This window comes from Pteropus medius, unplaced genomic scaffold, assembly GCF_902729225.1.
Source record: "Pteropus medius unplaced genomic scaffold, Ma_sr-lr_union100, whole genome shotgun sequence".
Lineage (NCBI taxonomy): Eukaryota > Metazoa > Chordata > Mammalia > Chiroptera > Pteropodidae > Pteropus > Pteropus medius.
This window is the reverse complement of record NW_024350924.1, coordinates 1,273,979-1,293,182: the sequence shown is the minus strand read 5'-3', so window position 1 is coordinate 1,293,182 and position 19,204 is coordinate 1,273,979. Positions and strand designations below refer to the sequence as shown.

The following is a 19,204-nucleotide window of genomic DNA, read 5'->3' as shown; positions in this document are numbered from 1 at the left end:
TTAAACCTCTCTGATGAGGTCCAAGTACTGAAAATGTAGTTTGCAATCTCGGCTGCATATTGTAAGCATATTGCTTAGGGAGTTTTATAAAATACATATGCCTGGGCCCGCCCCCCAAAGAATCACACTTAAGGATGCTGGAATGGAGCCGTTAATAACTATTTTCCATTTTCAATCTCAATTAACTTTTATATAGTCACTGACGTGTTCACAGTCTTGTCACTTTCTAGTTTTGGATGGTCAGAATCCTGCTGTCATTCTTTCCCCTTTGTCCTCGTAAAACCAATGACACAAAGGTTAAAGCCACTGAGTAAGTTTTTCAACAAGAGCAGTTCTGCTCATCGCTTTTCAAATGAGCAATTAATAATTCATAACAATTAACTGAGTTATGAGTTTCTCATTCAATACGTTTCCAAACATGAATAGATTAAATAGTAATTGCCATCAAATTTTATGTTCTATTTCATGTGCCCAATAAAAGTTTATCTTTTGGAACTCACTTTGTATTTCCTTTTGATATATTCATAACCAAATGCAATATACTATATTAAAATATTTATTATTAACGTATCAAATATTAACCACTTTTAAATTATGTGGATGAAAGAAAACAAATAGGCTACTTGTTTAAGTTTTTATGATTCTCCTTATTTTTAATATGATTTGGATTTGTAGAATACGTGCTGGTAAAAACTGACGACGTGTGAAACTATATGAGTTCTTGCACCTTTTATACATTTTTACGAGGCAAATGTATGCCCTTGGTTTCCCAGTCATCATTATTCTATGAACACTAAGTGATAAAAAGAAACAAAAGACTTGGGTTTTGAGTCAGCCCGTCCTAGGATAAGTCCACACTTATTATTTCATCCTTTGATTCTCAAACTTTAACGTGCATGCGAATCACCTGGAATCTTGTTCAAATGCAGATCAGTAAGTCTGGGGTGGGGCCCGAGATTCTGCATTTCTAACAAATTCCCAAGTGATGTTGGTGCTGCTGCTTGAAGGATCACAATTTTAAGTTGCAGGGATCTAGATGATGATGTGTAGGTTACTTAGCCTCGCTTAGCCTCAGTTCCTTTATCTGTAAAGTGGGGATAACTGCTAATAGGATTTATGCAGAATCAACGAGGCAGTGTAAATGGCTTGGCACAGTTCCTGGCACATGGCAAGCACTTAATAAATGGTAGGCACTGTCATCATTATTAATTGCAATGGGGAGAGCAATTCTATGAATTACAATGAGTGCTAAACTATAATATCTCTATTACTCCGACTCGGATCTACGATTCTAAGGTTATAGGACAAAGCAGAGGGACCTATGATCAGAAAAGCGAGCTGGAAAAGTGGAACTAGAAGTTGGTCTTCTAGATTCCGGCAACAGTGAGGCACTTTCAGATTTGAGACCCCTCTTGAACTGTCAACCTTAAAGGGCAGGGATCACATTTAATGTCTTTTGGTGTTAAAATTTATCCCAATATCTGGCACATAGCAGGACTTTAATATTTATTAAGTGAATGACAGGGTGAATAATGAATGAGTAAATGAGTGAATAATGATTGTGTGAACAAGTGAGTGAATTGGGCTATCCTAGAGCAAACCCAGTTTGCCAGGGAGAATTCAAAGACTTAGCAAGACTCTGATAAGAAGCTCTTTTATCACCTTGAATAAATTAAATTTAGTAACCAAAGATGAAATGAAAGGCATAGTCTTCCTATAGATTATGATATGATCTGATCTTATATGCTGTATACGAAGGAGCACATTGAACACGACTGATTTAATCATGTTTTGTTAGATGGGCTTATCAATAGGTGAAGAACGAACTCCTCCACCCCAAGACTCTGGACAGTCTTCATGACTTCAGAAATTTCAAGGCCTGGTATAATCAGATAGAATTTATATATCGAGTCTATATTTATTTTAGCACCGTTGGTGCAAAATCAAAAACTTTAATTTTTATTTTAATTCTAAAGAACAGGGGTGCAATATTTCAGGAAAAACCTTAATATGTCCCAAGTGGGCACTTATAAATACTGGGTCTGAAAAATTGCTGAAAATGCTGTGACTGTCACTTCTGACATTACATCACCAAGATATTGCCAAATTATCCCGGTAACAAGCCCTCCTGTAAACTCCCAGACTTTATCTTTTTGCACTTAAAATTCATGTGAACAATGCAGTTGTCCATATTATTGATTTTAATGATAAAGAATACAGATTAACATAAGACTAAGTCCATAGGGTCAATAATACTCATTAAAAAGAGGTCTAAATGTGATTTTTAAAAATAATTACATCAATATTTCATTATTTTGTAGTGTTTTGTCTCTGAGACATATGCTCATTTCCCCCAAGAGTTATAGCTTAGAATAAATAACTACAATACATAATATTAATCCAACATTTTTGCAGGTTATTGGAGGGAATATTGTTAAAAATTCATCTTAGCAATTATTTTGGTTTAAAAATAATCAGCACTGTCTGGATGATCTAGACTGCTAATTACAGTGATGAGTTGGGGATTGAGGTTAGACGCGGAGCAGATGAATTGTGTGTGGTTCTTAATTTCTGTGTGTATATGCCTGTTTTAGATGAAATTCAACTTTCTTGGAATTTATATCAAGATAATCAATGGCGTGTATTTATGCAGGCCTCTTCTCCCCATCTTGCAGCAATGGATAACTGAAGGTTGATTATAATTTTTAAAAACAGAGAACTTGACAAAAATGGGATGAAAAGCAGAAAAGAGTTGGGTCATGACATTCTCCTATTCCTGTAGGCAGAGCCAGATGATCCAGAATACCCAGGGTTCAATAGATTCAGTCACATTCAGAAGAGCGTTGGGACAGAAAAGGCAGGGGATCAAAGCATGGGCATGTACTTTATTCAGAATAATTACCTCTTATATCAAAGGTGATGATAAAAAAATGAATTCTCAATAGGATCTGTATGTATTTTTTTCCTGTGCCCTTGGTGTTGTAGCCTGATATTATTACTGTAATTCTCTCTTCATAGAGCTCTTTGCTGATATTCGAGGTGACAGGTTGTTCCTGCAGAATGCAACAGAATGACTTCTCACACCAACATGAGCAATCCTGATTGCATTATGGACACCCTGACTTCTCTTTCATTAGTCGCTGATTGTACGAAATTGATGCTAAATTGACTTGGCTGGCTCATAAGCCTTTAAACAGTTGGCACTGACTATGTCTGTGATCTTGTCTTGGAAATTATATGGTCAAAGTCTTCATGTTTCTGGAAATCCTAAGATTTTTCTTCATGGCAATTGAAGACTGATAAATATCAGTTAGATCCACATAAGTTAGGTCTGCTCCCCGTGATACTCATGACAAGATCGAGGCCACGCTTCGATGAATGTATGGTTTTTGTTTTTTTTTTTAAATGTTCTCTTCTGCCTCCTGCTTCGTATTCTTTTCACTTTATTGAACAGGTCCTCTGTTTCTTCATTTCTAACTGTTGCATGACTTTGAAATAGGATCTGTAGGCCAAATCCAGCCCTCCTCCTGTAGACGATGGCCTATGAACTAAGAACTGCTTTTTACATTTTTTAGTGATTGAAATAAAATCAAAAGAAGAATAATATTTTGTGGCATGTGAAAGTTAAATAAAATTCAAATTCCAGTGTCCATAAATAAAATCATATTGGAACACAGACACACTCATTCATTTATGTGTTACCTACAGCTGATTTCAAGCTACAACAGCTGAGTTGAATAGTTGTGACAGAGACTCTGTGGCCCATGAAGCCTAAGATAATTGCTATCTGTTCTTTTATAGAAAAAGTTTGCCGACCCCTGGAATAAATCACAAAAGCCTCTGTCTCTATCTGTAAAGCAAAAATGACAAAATCCTATAAAATGCCACAGCAAACTCAAGTACCAATAAATATTCGCTTGTAATGGGTTTGCCACTTATCTGGTGTTTGAGTTGGGGGAATTACCCAGTTTAAATCTTAGTTTAGCCATCTATAAAATGAGGAAAATAATCTCACCTCTCTTGCAGAATGAGATAATGCGTTTATGTTCCTGATACATAGAAAGTGTACAATAAATAAATACTATTTTGTTTTAAAATATTATTTCTCAGAAATTTGCCTATATGCAAATAGGTCAGACCATTAGTGAGATTTCAAAATCACAAGATTTCAGACCAAGAAGGAGCCTTAGAACCTCCAAGCCCTGCCTAGCATTTTACAGGTGGATATGCACAGAGAAGGCCAACCACGGCGGGTAAGTCAACATTCCTTGGAAAGGCGGTAGCAGTCACATGCAGAATCAAGACCCCTGGCTTCACTGGGTTGACACCTAGAATTTAGTTATCAGGAACCCTCCCACCCTGGTTTATCTGTGGCTTTTCTATCCCAGAATTTTGTTGCGATGGTGGCTGAGGACTGACCCTTCACTTCAATGAAAATGTGTCTCCTATAAGTTTCAAGTGGGGGTGGTCCTTTTCCAATTAGGCTGATTTCCACACTTAGACCTTATACATGTAGCTTTAGAAGATCTTGAGATTCTCTTTCTTTCTCTTTCATACACACATACTCACACACACACACACACACACACAGTCACACACACAATATTCACTAGTGGGTAAAGAATGAAGGTGACATTCAATTGAGGCATTGTCTAAAGTAAGGAAAAAACTTCATACATCGTATTTCGACTTGGCTTCCTGATCATCTCACTCTCAGATGGCTCCATGCTGCTGCTTCAATTCTGGGATACTAGGAGATAAAATTGTGCCTGTGTTTCTCCATGCGTTTTGGCATTTCACACAACTTTCCCTGTTAAACTTGGATGATTCTACAATATGAAATGGTAGAGTTTGGACATATTTGTCGTTCTCAAAATTCCCTTCAAATTAAGGGGGAAAATTAGCATGGAATGCCAAGTAAATATGGAGAGGTGTCTATGGCCATGCCACCCTGAACAAGCCCGATCCTGTCTGATCTCGAAGGCTAAGCAAGGTTGGGCCTGGTTAGTACTTGGATGGGAGACCACCTAGGAAAACCAGGTGCTGTAGGCGTAAAAAAATAAAAAATAAGGGATTGTAAGATGACGAGGTTGCCTTGCTTGCCCACCCCCCCTTTAAAAAAAGTGGACAGGTGCCACGCAGGTCAGAGCTGAGCACCAACAGCTGAGCAGTAGGCAAATCTCAGAATGTCAGGGGAGCCTGGACTTGCTGTTAGTGTGTCCACTCTATATCTGTTCTATGCTGAGCTTCGGCAGGTCAAGAGCCTCAGAATTTGAACGTAATCGGGATCTGATCCCGCTGTGGAGGGCTTTCCGGACAACTCGCTCCCTTCAAGCTGCCCCATCGGCCTCTGCTTCATATCGTTGCTCCGAATGGAGTTATTAGTGGTGCGAAGAGTTAAAATGCTTCCTGTGGCCTAAATGCAAATGCTGGGCTCATGGCCGCTGGAGGTCCCTGAGGTATGAGAGGTTGGTGGGCCTTTTCTATCAATCCAGAATTAAAGGTATATTAAGGATGGAGGGAAAACAGAAACTGGAACTGGAAAGCGATGGCTATTTGCATGACTGAATGGTGTGGCATCTTCCTGCTGAATCAAGAGAAATTTCACAGCTGAGATTCATCCTGGGGTTCGCTCTCCTAGCTGACAAAATGAGCCTCCCCTCCCCCAGGAGGACCACCCGGCAAATTTGTAATGCCTACAAATTACCACTTTCTATCTTCTGTCTTCCTAATATTTTCCTTTTTAAATTGCCTCTGGGAGGCTCCTGCTGGGCCTGTTTAAAGAGCTCTTCCTTCCCACCCTTAGGAGCTGAACGACAGTGAAACATCAAGTGCCCTTCCAAGTGTTTGTTTCTCATCACTGTTACGGACGTGGTGCTCGGCAAGGGAAATGAGACTGGTGTGCAAGTCGCCAGCAAGGAAATTAAAAACCAGGATCCAGTGATGCCATTCGCTTTTAGCAATAGAGATGTAAGAGCCAAAAGTGAGTGAAATTATATGTCTCGGACTGCAAACGTTCTAAAGCATCACGGACATCCTTGTTTAAGTGGATTCAACATGTGAGGTCAACTGGTGAAATGTGAACTCGATGTTTTCACATAAGACAGCAAAAAGCGGGAGACGGCGGCTAGAGGCAATTGAAAATTGCAAGGTAGGCTCAAGGTATTTGTCCAGGGAGGTATAATCTTCATCTCAGAGAAGCAATTGGAAGCAACATCTTAATGATCACAAATTGTCAGCCCTGTAGAAGTTAATCTCATACCGGGGGTGGGGGGTGGGAAGGAAAGACAAGAAAGCCTCTTGAATTATAGTAGCAGAAAAACTATGATGGGAACCAATTACTCTCTAGAAATAAGAGAGTTATGTAAGTCTGAAGTCTGACTCTTGGAAACCAGAGTGGGAAGTTGATAAAGAGAGATTTGAGTTTAAAAGATAACAGAGTGGCCAAACTGTGGTTCTTAATACAAATAGAGTTGAGTCTCTCACGGTGCCTTCTCTTTGTCCCATGGACTTGGTCTAAAGGTCAGAGCCAGAAAGTCAGAGAGACCCTACAAGTCTTTTCTCTTGATTTTTTTATTTAAGCAGAAACTCTCTGGAAAGCATCATCCATTGGAGCCCGTTCAGCTTCTGTTTGAACTTTTCCAGAATCTAGGGTGGGGGTGGGATTTACCATTACCCCAGGCACCCTTCTGTTCCTTCTCAGCCAGTTGGAGAATAATTGTCGGAAAATGCTAAACTGAAACCTACCTCTCTCTTTGATCCACTGGACCCATTCTATCTTCCTGAGCCAACAAGCCCACTTGTTACATGATAGCCCTCCCAAAACGGATCGACTTCTTATAATGGATCAAATCATACATTTACCAACCTTCTTCAACTCTCTATGAAAAACCCTTCATCGAAGACGAGACTCTCCTACGTCACTGTCTGCAGCGTTAAAACGCTGTTTCCAAGGACCAGCCCCCTGCTCTGGGCTGTGCAGGGCACGTTTCAGGGCGACTATGACCTCTTTTGGTCTTCGTTCAGTCAGAAATTGTGTTAGCGCCTATGCAACGCATAACATACTGCTGTCTAGAATCGAGCTTGCCTGTAAGCTAAGATCTCTGTATCTTTGTCACTTGAATAACCATTAACACAACCCTATATAAACCATTCTGCATTTTTGCGGTTTTGATTCGTTCGCTTTAATTTTCAGCACAGAGTCCAGCACACAGTTGGGGCTAAATAAATGTCCATCGAAACTTCATTTGAAATCCCTGTGTAGCCAAATTAGAAGCCTCCCCTTTTCTCTAGGTAATCTACTGGGGAAAATGTATACTTTTATTTAAAAAATTCAGTGCGTGTCTGCGTGCATGTGTTTTAAAGAAAGCCTAAGTCTTACCTTGCCCACCTCGTGACAAGAATGTTTTGAATTTGTCTTAAGGTTTGGCACAGTACTCCTTAAAGATTTTTACTAGCATTTGCTCTCTTATGTGACATCGTCATCCCCATATTACCAATAAGTGGTACTAGTAGTTCCCGACTACTTTTTCCATTCTTTTGGGTGAAGAAATCCTCATCAATACAAGTCAACAATTCATCTTTTAGTAGATACGCTGATATCTAAATATCTCCATTTTGAAAGATTACAAGAGCATTTACATTTTCCAAGTTGGTTTTAGACAAAATCTCTATCCTCTCCCTAAATGCTTGTGTGGTCTACAATATACTCTCACAATACATTTTTTCTGTAAGATCTTTGGTCTTGACTAAAAAATACTTCACTGTTTCTACCTTCTAAGTCATCATACAAGTCTGTATATTCTTGACAAAGGTTTTCTAATTCTATTACATATTTCTTTGGAATAAGCTTTACCCTTGCATGTCTTTATTCCAAGCATGAGTTACATTCCCTCTCTATGATACCTGCATATTTATCCTTGGCATTAAAAGTTGACATTCTTGATGATGATAGTGGCAGGCACTAAAAAATGCCTCCCTTACCTGACAAAAGAGACTTACAGATGTGATTAAATTATGTAAGCGTTTGGAGATGGGGAGATTATCTTGAATTATCTGTGTGTGCACAGTCTGATCACATGGGACGTTAAAAGTAGAGACCATTCCTCTGCTGTGGTCAGAGAAAGATGTAGTGATACAAGAAAGGCACAGAGAAATGGAAAGTTCCTGGGTTTGAAGGTGGAAAGAGGCCATGAACAAAGGAAAGCAGGTGGCTTCTGGAAGCTAGTAAAAGCCAAAAAAAAAAAAAAAAAAAAGGTCTAACCTCAGAAGAGAATACAGATTATATTGACACTTTGACATAGTCCAATGAGCTTCATTTGGGCTTCTAACTAGAACTGTGAGACAATAAATTTGTGTTGTTTTGAGGCACTATATTTGTAACAACTTATTGTATTTTTTTTTTTTTACAATAGCAAATGAATATAGTTATTGTGTATTCTCTGGGAAGGGATACATCTAAACCCTGAAGTTTTGTTCCCCAAACTTTCTCTTAATTTTCTCTTGAGAATAATAATAATAATAATTTTTTTGCTAGTGTCTTTTATAAGGAAGGCTTTAATAAACATTGCATGATGTTGCAATGTACCTTCTCCATGGCCATGAAGCGAACACATCCCCTCAGCCTCACTGGTTCTATGTGTGCCCATTTCCATTCTGTTTCCCAAACAAAAATACCCAAACATAAATCTCCCCTATGTCCAATCTTCTTTGTGTGGTAATAAGAGTTTCGTTGCTTCCTGATACATGTTATCCCCCCGTGTTTTACGTGAAATGTGGAATGTAGCTTCCTCTTTAGAAGGTTCAGCTTTATTCTCTGAGATGTGGCTCGTGCCTCTTCTCTGATTTCAAAGGGGAACATTTAAAAAATATCTTTTTCTCCTCGAGTTCTCATTCTTCTATTGGTCACTTCAACACTAATTTTGATTCTGCTTGGCCCCCTTGAATCTTTATTTCTTCTTCCTTTCCTGGATTGTGTGTTCCAGGCTATGTAAAGACCATTCATTCTAATGGTTTTCAAGTGTTTCGCTTTTGATGTCATAGAACCCAGCTTACATTTATGGAGCACACAATTGGTGGCCCCCTCAAGCAGATAGTTCACTGGTGAGCCTGGAGCTGTTGCCCCCGATAAAGTCACACCATCGCTTGGGGGGCGCGGTGGGAAGGTCAGCTTTGCTTCAGTCTCTTGAATCAGCTTTGTCTCTACTCAAGGGAATTTTAGAAGCTCCAAGCTCAATAGTGTGATACTTCAACAGTGGCCAATCTGGCTACATGTTCCTCACTATAATTGTACAGGGAATTTTAAACATGGATTCTTGCCACATTGACATGTGCTTGGAACTAAATAATAATGACTGAGTACTTACTATGTACTATGAGGTCCACAGTCATTATTTTCCTTGAATTCCCACGCTAGGTCCTAGTATTACCCCCGTTTTTAGATGAAAATTAAGCATAGAGAATCCAGGTAATTTCCTCTAAGTCTCCCAGGTAGTAAGAGGTGGAGGTGGGATTCAAACCCAGATCTGTATGACTCCAGAGCCTCAGCGCATACTCACTTTGTCCTACTCGTAGGATACAAGCGATAGTGTCAGCAACTGGGTCCCTTTCTTTATTTTCTGTTCCCAAGACCAAGTCCTTTAGGGGCCTGGAGCCCTGTGTCTGGATCCCTCGGACTCCGTCCTGATGCCTACTACGGCCCCTCCCCAGCGGTGCCGACCTAAATGTTCACTTCTGCCCTGCTCATTGCTGCTAACACTACTGTCAGCCCTATTCCACCACTGATTTTCTTCTGGACATTTATTTCGTGTTGCCAGGTTAACACCTCTGCCACTGATAATGTGGCTAACCTGAGGACGGGGTCAACTCAGGGCAAGCAGAAGTGTGCATGGAGGTGGAGGCAATCGAGAAAGGGACAGAAGCATTTTTGAGCGCATTTATGTGTGTGAGGACACAGAAGTGACATAAAAATACTTCTCAGCTGACAATCGCCAGTTAATTAGAATGAATACCTGTTATAATACTGGTGCTGGAGGTACCCTACTGTGACAGGTGTTACCACATTAGCTGCTGGGTCTTGGGGTGGTCTAAGAGACTCCAGGGGAAGGCACTTAGGGATCTTCATGCAGGAGCCATTTACCAATCAAATACAGAAGAATGACTACGTTTTAACATAGAATATCAGTCCTGTGTGCGGGGGTGTGAGGGAAGGAAAGATTTCAGAGTGAGATAAAACTGTGCGCTCAAACGTATGTTAGAAATACGTTAAATTTATATAGCAAATCCAGTCTCGTCCTGTCCAGTCCCTCCTTTACAGAGCAGCCAGAGTAATATTTCTAAAACAAACCCTAATCCTTTCATTTCTCTGCTTAAAACTGTATGATAAATCTCATATCTCTTCCGTTTGATGGTTCCCACGAGTCCTCCCTGGTGAGGACTTGGTGTTTGAGAAACCACATGACTTGGTTTGTGGTTGCTTTTTCAATATCGTCTCTACCTTCTTAGTGCGAGCGCACGCGCACGCACACACACACGCACTCACACACACCTTATCCCCCAGTCATATCGACACTATCTGATATCTCTGAAACGTGGTGCGTTAGCTCATGCACTGTTGGCCGAGAGTTTCCATCCTGGAAAGCTCCTGCTAATTACCTTCGCTACTCAACCAAATGTCACCTGTCCAGGAAGCTTTACTTCCCACCTGGTCTTCACTAAAAGCACGGACATAGACAGCTCTTCTTGTTTCTGGTCACCTTCTATCAAAATTGTTGGGTTGCGTGTCAGCAAATGTTTCAGCCTCTCACTTCAGATTGCAAACCTCATGCCCACAAGTCTACAGTTGCTCCCTTCATCCTTGTAGCCTCTACTGTTAGCTCAACGCCTAGTTCATAATAGTTACTCGAGAAATACTCAAAAGGATAAAGCCTTTACTCCCATAACCTCACTGACTCACATACCAACTATGTGAGCTGCTGGGGCTGAGGCACAAGGGTCCTGTGCGTCACGAAGCTCTTACATGGTACAGCCACACTTAAAACCTATCTTCCAGTCCCAGAAGGAAACATTTGGTAACATTATACTTTTTTATATTATTCCTTTTGGAGTATAATTCATACAGAAAAATCAAGGTAGTCCCTTTCTGGGATACATTTCCCCTAAGGCTAGGGGAAATTTACTTTCCCATGTCTGCCCCCGATTACATGCCAGGAACACATTCATCAGGCCCTGCTGCACCAGGAAGTTGACATAAGACTTTCTTGTTGATAAGTGTGTCTGTCTTAATTACAGTCTCCTTACACCTCATGCCTTGAGCCTTGGGGCTGGTTTTGGACCTTCCTCTGTCCCTCCTTCTCCTCCTGACTGGTGGTCTTCTCTGGGCCTCTACATCCATCTGTCCCAGGACTGATGACTGTTCTGAGTCCTGGCTCCTCGCATGGCCCCGGGATCCACCGACTCATCCAGCCCCCTAAAGTGCTTTCTAGGAACTTAGAGCATGCAGGACTTTAAAATGATGACTTTATCCAGAGCCTACATGCAGGTGTGCTGTCTGACTTCTGGCTATTTGACTGTCTTTTAGGACTCCTCTCCAGCATAGCTAGAGATGCTGAGCCCCTGGCTCCTGAATCCCATTTTCACCTTGGCCTACCAATGTCAAATTCTTCAACCTATCGCCACAGTTCACTGATGCCCATGACATTAGTATGGCAGTAAATTTCACTTTGGCTTTACATTATGTAGACGTGTAGCTTACAGATAAGTATAAATTCCACGAGTAGCCAGCAATACATTCTGTATAGCCCTGGTAGAAACTGGCTTTAGACAGTTTCTGCATGCTGACATTTTTTCAAGTGAAAAGGAAGCAAAGAACCCTCTGGAGCTGTGCTGCCCAATATGGCAGACGTATGTGGCTGTTAAGCATTGCAATGTGGCTAGCTCTAAATGAGATATTCTGCTTAAGTATAAAACACACACCTGACTTCAAAGACTGTATGGAAAAAAGAAAAATATAGCCTTAGCGATTTTAATGCTAATTACATATCGAAATGATAATATTTTAGATATTTGGGGTAAAATAAGTTGTTAAAAATCAATTTCTTCTATTTATTTTTACTTTTTAAAGCAGATAACACGGTTTTCTGCTGGACTGTGCTGCTCTGGAGGATATGCCCAGTGGGTCTTTAATATTAGGAAGCTGACTGTGTAGGTAGAACAAAAAGTTAGCGTAGAATTAAAAAGCAGAAAGGTTATGAATGACAGAAGGAAGCTTCTGCTCAGATTTTTAAATTTCTGTTCCCTGAACACACCGACATGCCACCTGCCTTGACAAGCTTTTAAGAAGGTCTGATAATCCTCAGGGAAATGAGGCTGAACCAAAAGCAAATGACATTTGTCTAAGGCTCGCTGAATGGTGCCTAACCTCAGAGGCTTAAAATCAATATTGATTTTCGTCATTTATTTTACCCTGGCATTTGAATATCCTTTAGATTTATTACCTTTAGGTTTTTGGTTAAGATTCAGTGATGGATATGATAGCAAGGGTGGTAATAAGTTATGTAGATATAATTTAATTTATGAACCCTGGAGCTCCAGGGTACCTTCCAGTTCAAGAAATATATTAACCACAGACGCATCACCCTTCATTTTGCGGTGAGGGTTTTCAAGCTGGGTCCCTATAGTGCCACTTAATTTACGGTCTGGCCAGGTACACGGTTCCGCGTACAATATTTCAATATAAGTTGCACCAGCCATCAGAGGGCACGAAGTTGGGCTTCGAAGAAGCCAGCTGGACAGCTGATGGATTGCTCTCTCTCCTATCCAGAGGCTCGGGCGTTGAGTAGCTTTTAAAGCTTGTCAGCGGTTTGGGTCTTTTTCTGCTCTGAGCAGCTGCACGCACGGGCCTAGACAAGCAGAATCAGCCATGCTGCAGCAGGCAGAGGGCAGCTCCCAGAGTTACTTACGTTGACAGCCGTAGTGCCAGGAATTTCCCGGCAGACACTCATCACATTTAGGCCCTGTTGTTCCAGTCTTACACTCACAAAATCCTGAGCCATTACAACGATCATGGACTGAGCCCAAAGGGTTACAATAACACTCTGTAGAAACAAGACAACACACAGGCTGGAGAGAAGTCCGCATGGCTTGTAGGTTATCAACACAGAAGCGTCACTTTCATCAACGCATCACTTAGTTAAAGAAAGATGTCCACTAATGAAATGCATTAATAAATATGGCCATTTCAGGTCCATTTATCTGCTCAGCCTTCCACGATATCATTTTTATGATATAGGAGGAAATCAACTGAAAACTTCCAAGGATATAAGACATCATGCTCTTCACTGCTAACAGATCATAATGGAGAGTCCATTTGTTAGGGCGTTTTTAGATGGTCTAATGAACACCATAAGGAGTTTGTATATTGAGGATAAATCAATATGCCATCAGTGTAAAATCTGTTTTAAATTTTTCAAATGGACTTATCTGTTACACTCAATATTTGAGAATTGCTGAACGTTTTAAAAGTGCAATATGAATGCACTTTGTTCATTCAAAGGCAGTTTTACTTTATGACTTGGGATAGTGCCTTAACTTATTTATTTATATACATACTGTTTTGTGATAAGCCTTTAGATATTATATCTGCTGGCACATTAGTACAGCTTTTATGCAGCTTAGATGAACAATTGTGAAAGAAACATAAATTTTGTAATCCCAAGTAAATTTCAATATAGGCATCGTTTGAGACATATTTTCCATGATAATGTCCGCTGGCAGGACAATATAACTTTGTGTAATAAAAAGTAAACAGAATATTTTCTTGATTCCTCACAGATTCTTATACAGGATATTCTTGACTTCTGAAGCATTATTTTGCTTAAAGGCTGAACCAGAATTCTTCAGGCTTCCACTATCTTGACAGGTAATGACAGCTAATTTGTAGCTTTGGGAATTTGTGGGCCAAAGTTTCTATCCTAATTATCCCACTGTATACTCTTGGACGAGTTCATATGTTTCTCTGTCTCTCAGTTTCCTTTATTTTAAAATGGTCCCATTAAGAGGTTTTCTTGTTAAAAAATAAATAAAATACCAAGCAACCAACAAACCAACCACATAAAGCCCTGAGAACTTCAGTTTAAAATTATCAAGTTGCACATCATATTAACAATGGAGACTCAGGGTTCGATGTTGCAGAGAGAGAGGTCCAGAGGTATGGCTCTAACTATTTTTGTCATAGGGACTAATTAGAAAATTTCTTCAAAGAATGTGGAGTTCCTGAGAATTATGATTTATTTCATGTTGATTAAGTCATTTTTTTTGAGTTCTGCATTTGTATGATACAAACATATACATAAGACTAATAATGAAATATATAGGTAAAAATAAAACTAAATAATCTCTAAATTGTTTTCTCTTTGCCTGGCTTGGTTTGTCCTTAATAACTAGAGTTTTATTTTGAGTGGGCATTTTCTATTTTAATGTGTGTATATAAGGGGTTGTTTAAAAATTTTTTAAACGCTAATTTTGTTGTGGCTTTAAAATGTTTTTCTGTACATATGTATAAGTTTGTACTTCTACCCAAACTGAAATATGTTTCTTACTATATAAAGTATGTAAGTTGACAATGAATCATCAACATTCTGTAAGCCAGGGAGTAGAGTTATAGCTGGGCAACATAAATTCACATACTGTTCTAGTTGATTAGCCCATAACAATAGATTAATATAAGGTTTCAGATGTGAAAAAATGTAAATAAAATGTAGAACATCTAAATTACAGTACAACCCAGTGGTTTTCATAAGAAAAGTTGGTAAGTGTAATGTTATTCAAACAGTCATATAAATAAGTGACAAGGAGAAGTATAGTCTACACACCACCTTACATATAAAAAATACCATTTATGGGACTTTGGTCAATGGTAGGTGTTGGGGTGGTGAAGATGTCTTTGGAGAATTATATTTTATTTCATGAAACTAAGAAGAATATGCAGGACTGTGAGACTAAAAAACACTATGATATACTTGTGGAGGTTTGATTTAAAAATTATACTACAGTTGAGTTACGGGCATTAGAAGTATCTTGTGTTTGCTTTGCTCTGTAGATGGCACCTCTGATGACCTGATCTTGGATTTCAAGGGGAATAAAAAATAACACATCATAATTTGAGATATGTTTAGTAGCAATTGCTGAGCCCTGTGTTTCATTCTGATGTCAAGCTTATTATCAGGGATTATTATCAGTGATTACCCAAGGTCACGAACCACGTATCCTCTAGCTTCCTGCTTAATGCTTGAGTTTTATGAAACAGAATCATGCAAGGATGTCATCTTCATGTAATTGCTGCATCATACAGGGTAATTACATGCATCTTTGGAGACATGGCTGTGCTTGAATTTGTATGAAAATGGGTAAATTCACTACGAATCACAAAGCAGCAACCACTGTGGCAACATGAAAAAGTCTGCATTTTATATTTGCCATAATATAAAATGATGCAAGTAGTCTAAGACATCTATTTCAACACAGAGTTGACACTGTCAAAGGTATGGGCGGTTCCTGGGGGATTTGATTGCCAATTGTGAAAAAATTGGGAAAGCGCCTTTTTTTTTTTTTTTAATTTAGAGAAGACTAACTAAGATGAAGTTCAAATTGTCATTGATTCATTATATGTCTCTATAGACTAAAGACAAAAGACAGACTACAGTGTATATCAGCTAGCCAAATTTTTCGATTCATTCTTTAAAACAATTTTACCCCTTAGGAATAGAGCAACAATTTAAGGAATTCTGCTATTTGGGGGTTAATGTAGGTAATTTTAATGGTACCTAAAAACACTCATCTTCGTGCTTACCAATTAATTTATTTGGCTTAAAAAGTATAACATACTGAATAGAAACATGTTTGCCTCAATAATAAATAAAACCCTCTGAAGATTTATAATTTTAATTAACACACTTTCTAGAAATGGAAAAACAATTGCTCTTGATTTTTTAAAAGTAGAAATGAATACAAAAATGTATATTAAGCTTTCTATATTTCATCTTTAGTTTGTGTGATTTAAAAGACAAAAGCTGAATGGGCTATGTTCTTGTCTGTGGATAGTCAAAAATAGATTTACAATAGAACTTTACCTCTTAGAATTGGAAAGGAAATGCAGATTTTGTAGTTCACAGATTACTTTAGGACTGGAAAAAGGCCTACCTTCATAAGAACAGAATACTCTGAGTGAAACATATTGGGATACTGTTAAGTCACCTGCTATGAGAAACTTTATGGAATAAAATCTTTTCTCTTAAGGCCTTTTCTTGGATTAATTGAAAATCATACGAAATTAAATTATACAACATTTTAATTTTATGTATTTTGTAAAAAAATGATTAGGTTTTATTCCTGTGTTCTTATTTATTTTACCTTTCTCTTGTTTCCATATTTACAATATGACATTTATATATTTTTTACAAATGACATTCAGTGAAATGTAACTCTGCATTCAAAATTCAGACAGCTATATGTCTTTTGGTTTTTATTAGTACCCTCAAATCTTGGTAAACCAGGTGTTATGAAGGCGATTGAACTTCTTTCTGCTCACAAGCTCATGGTGGAATTGCGCTGTCATCCAAAAGTACACCAAGATAAGTAAAAGTCTTACTTATTATTATTTAGCTTAGCTAATGTGTCAGGGTGGTTGGGAGGAAGTGTTCAAGCTTTGAAGTCAGGAAACTAACATTGCTAAAGCTGTATGATTTAGGTCAATTTGCCTTATTTTCTCAACTAGAAAAAAGTGGAAATTATCAGTGAAATACTTACGGTTTTGTTAATGAGGATCAAGTGAAAAAAACATATTTACAAGTCAGTCCACAGTTCAGCAAGTGTTTCCTGTGCATCCCATATTATCCCAATTTGACCAGGAATTCTCAAATGACTTACCTAAGGCACACAGCTAATAAATTAGCAAACTGGGACTTGAACCCAGGTCTCCGGCCTCTAAGTCCCGTGATTTTTCCACTAATTCACAAACCATAAGTAAGGAAGACTTTGAAAAATAGAACATACTGTAGACATAAACAGTATTATATGTGGTTGGCCCAATGGACTTCAAAACAACTTGCACAGCTATTTCATGAGACACTTGGCAAGTTTCTATGTGACCTTGACAATCCAATCAGAGTACGATAATCTCAGAATTGCAGATTGATTGGATTCCTTTTTTGATGAAAAGATCACCCGTCATTTTTCAGCTTATGTGTTCTGTTTATATTAGTCTGTATGTGAAAACTTCTACCTTTAAAATTGGTTGCCTATATAGTTACTGACTGGTGTGGTAACAGATACGTAGCCTTCACCACTTTGAATATGTGCATTTCTTTCAAGTAAATCATGAAGGGAAATTTCATTTATTGCTTCTTATTTTTTCCATCAGCACCCTTTCTTAAAGGCAGATTCCATCATGTAAAGGTAGGAGAAGGCTTTTTGGATGGGAAGAGCCCCTGGTATTCCCCATTTGACGTGAGCAGTAGTCATGGTGTGTAGGGACAGTGCCCCAGGGAACTCTGTGGGTCCAGTTTTCCAGGGCGCGTGAAGCTAAGAGAATTAATCATCTAGAATAATTTTGAGAAATTGCTTCTCCTTTGGAGGGCTGTAGGAAAATTCAATAAATGGAATTTCTTTACTATGGATGACAAAGGAAAACTACATTACCAGTTGCTAGTGGCTTTCTATTCCAAATGGTGATATGTTTAACCAATTGATATTTGTCGATTACCACTTATGTGCAAGAGTTTGTATCCTAATTTCTCATACCTATAATTCAATTCCATATGATGTGTTTCCATTTCAAAAGTCGTTGTCTAGTGTAATTTTAAGATCAGTTTGAAATGACCAGGTTTTAAGATTTCATGCAAAAAAAAAAAAAATTCTTCATCTCCTAAACATGATTTTTCAGCTCATTATCTTCAAAGCAGCAATAACATAAGGATTTGAAATATATCCCCCAACTATGATTTCAACCATCACAAGTGAATTCTACCACAAAGATGTTTTCACCAATGAGAAAGTTCATTCTGGCTCAGCCGTGGTGCACATCACCAGCCTCTCCATGTTAAATAGCTCCCCATAGCTCAAAAGGCACAGAACAATAGCTGAAATTATAATGGAACTGACCTATGCACACATTCTCATCGTCCAGCTGTGCAGAAGCATTTCTGAAGTAGCCCAGCCTGCACAACTCACAGTGCTGCCCTCTAGTGTTGTGCTTACAGCTCACGCAAATGACTGTATTTAGCAGATCGATATAACTGCATCGATTGGAGTGGCCGAAGCATTCACAATCTTGCAAGGAAGAACAGAAATGTATACAGAGTGTATACAGTTGCAGAGTAATAGCACACTACATGCTTGGATAAAATGAGAAGTGGAGAAAAGATGGCGGAATGGCATTACATAGACACGTTTCAACATGACACATGGCGACGACAGGTGGTTGCGACTGGCATGGAAGCAGCATCTGTTTCAAGCAGGGTAGAAAATTTGGACATTCAGAACATGACTGGATATTGTTAATTCTTGGCAGACCAGATGAACAGAAGCATTTGCAGGTGTACACCTTTTAATATTTGGGAAGGCTTGCTTTCCACTGACGCAAAAGTCTAATTTTTGCACATGGAGAACTTTACTGTCTTTGTATCGCTTCCCTCATTTTCTCTTCATATTTGCAGTCTTAAAAAAGAGGTTAGGAAGTATGTGAGCATCTAGGGCCTGAGTCTGTCATCACCCATGGCTCCTTTGTTTATAGTCTCATTATCATTTCTGTCAAGACAGTAACTCGGTCAGGGTTTCATAGAAATCATGACAAATTTAATAGGGATCCAAACAACGAAATAATTCTTTACTTTTGTGGGTTTTTTTTTTCTCCAACCGCTAAGAGGAAAGATGGCTTTCGTAAGCCTTTCATCAGGCCAAATCTGCATGTTTGTTCATGTGTGAGAGAAAGTATATAAAGCAGGGAGATTATTTGTATAAAAAAGAGGCTCTTAAGACTTCTTTTCCTTCCAAGTTTCAAGATAAGTCTGCTACAAAAGAAGGATTAGTTAGTCACTGTATCCCCGGGTTTTTTCCCTTTGTCTTGCCCTGAGGCTTAGGGATGATGGAGAGAAGGGCGATAAGAACTAGATAAGGAGATGGAGAAAGGAGGAGAGAGCGGAGGGGAGGT

The 19,204-nt window shown here is 38.9% G+C and overlaps 1 protein-coding gene and 1 pseudogene across 3 annotated transcripts in view; one reads left to right on the top strand and one right to left on the bottom strand.

Moving 5' to 3' along the window:
- The window catches only part of NTNG1 (netrin G1), a 289,039-nt gene that overhangs the window by 33,987 nt on the left and 235,848 nt on the right, over positions 1–19,204 (bottom strand). The window contains exons 6-7 of one of the 3 annotated variants that reach the window (XM_039841022.1): positions 18,157–18,324; positions 12,960–13,094 (exon numbers count right to left, since the gene is read on the bottom strand). The exons of the other annotated variants lie outside the window; for them this stretch is intronic. Of the exons in view, the coding sequence (XP_039696956.1) occupies positions 12,960–13,094; positions 18,157–18,324 (303 nt within the window). The remainder of the gene's footprint in view (positions 1–12,959; positions 13,095–18,156; positions 18,325–19,204) is intronic. 3 annotated transcript variants of the gene reach the window in all.
- Positions 4,934–5,052, top strand: LOC120585342 (uncharacterized; annotated as a pseudogene).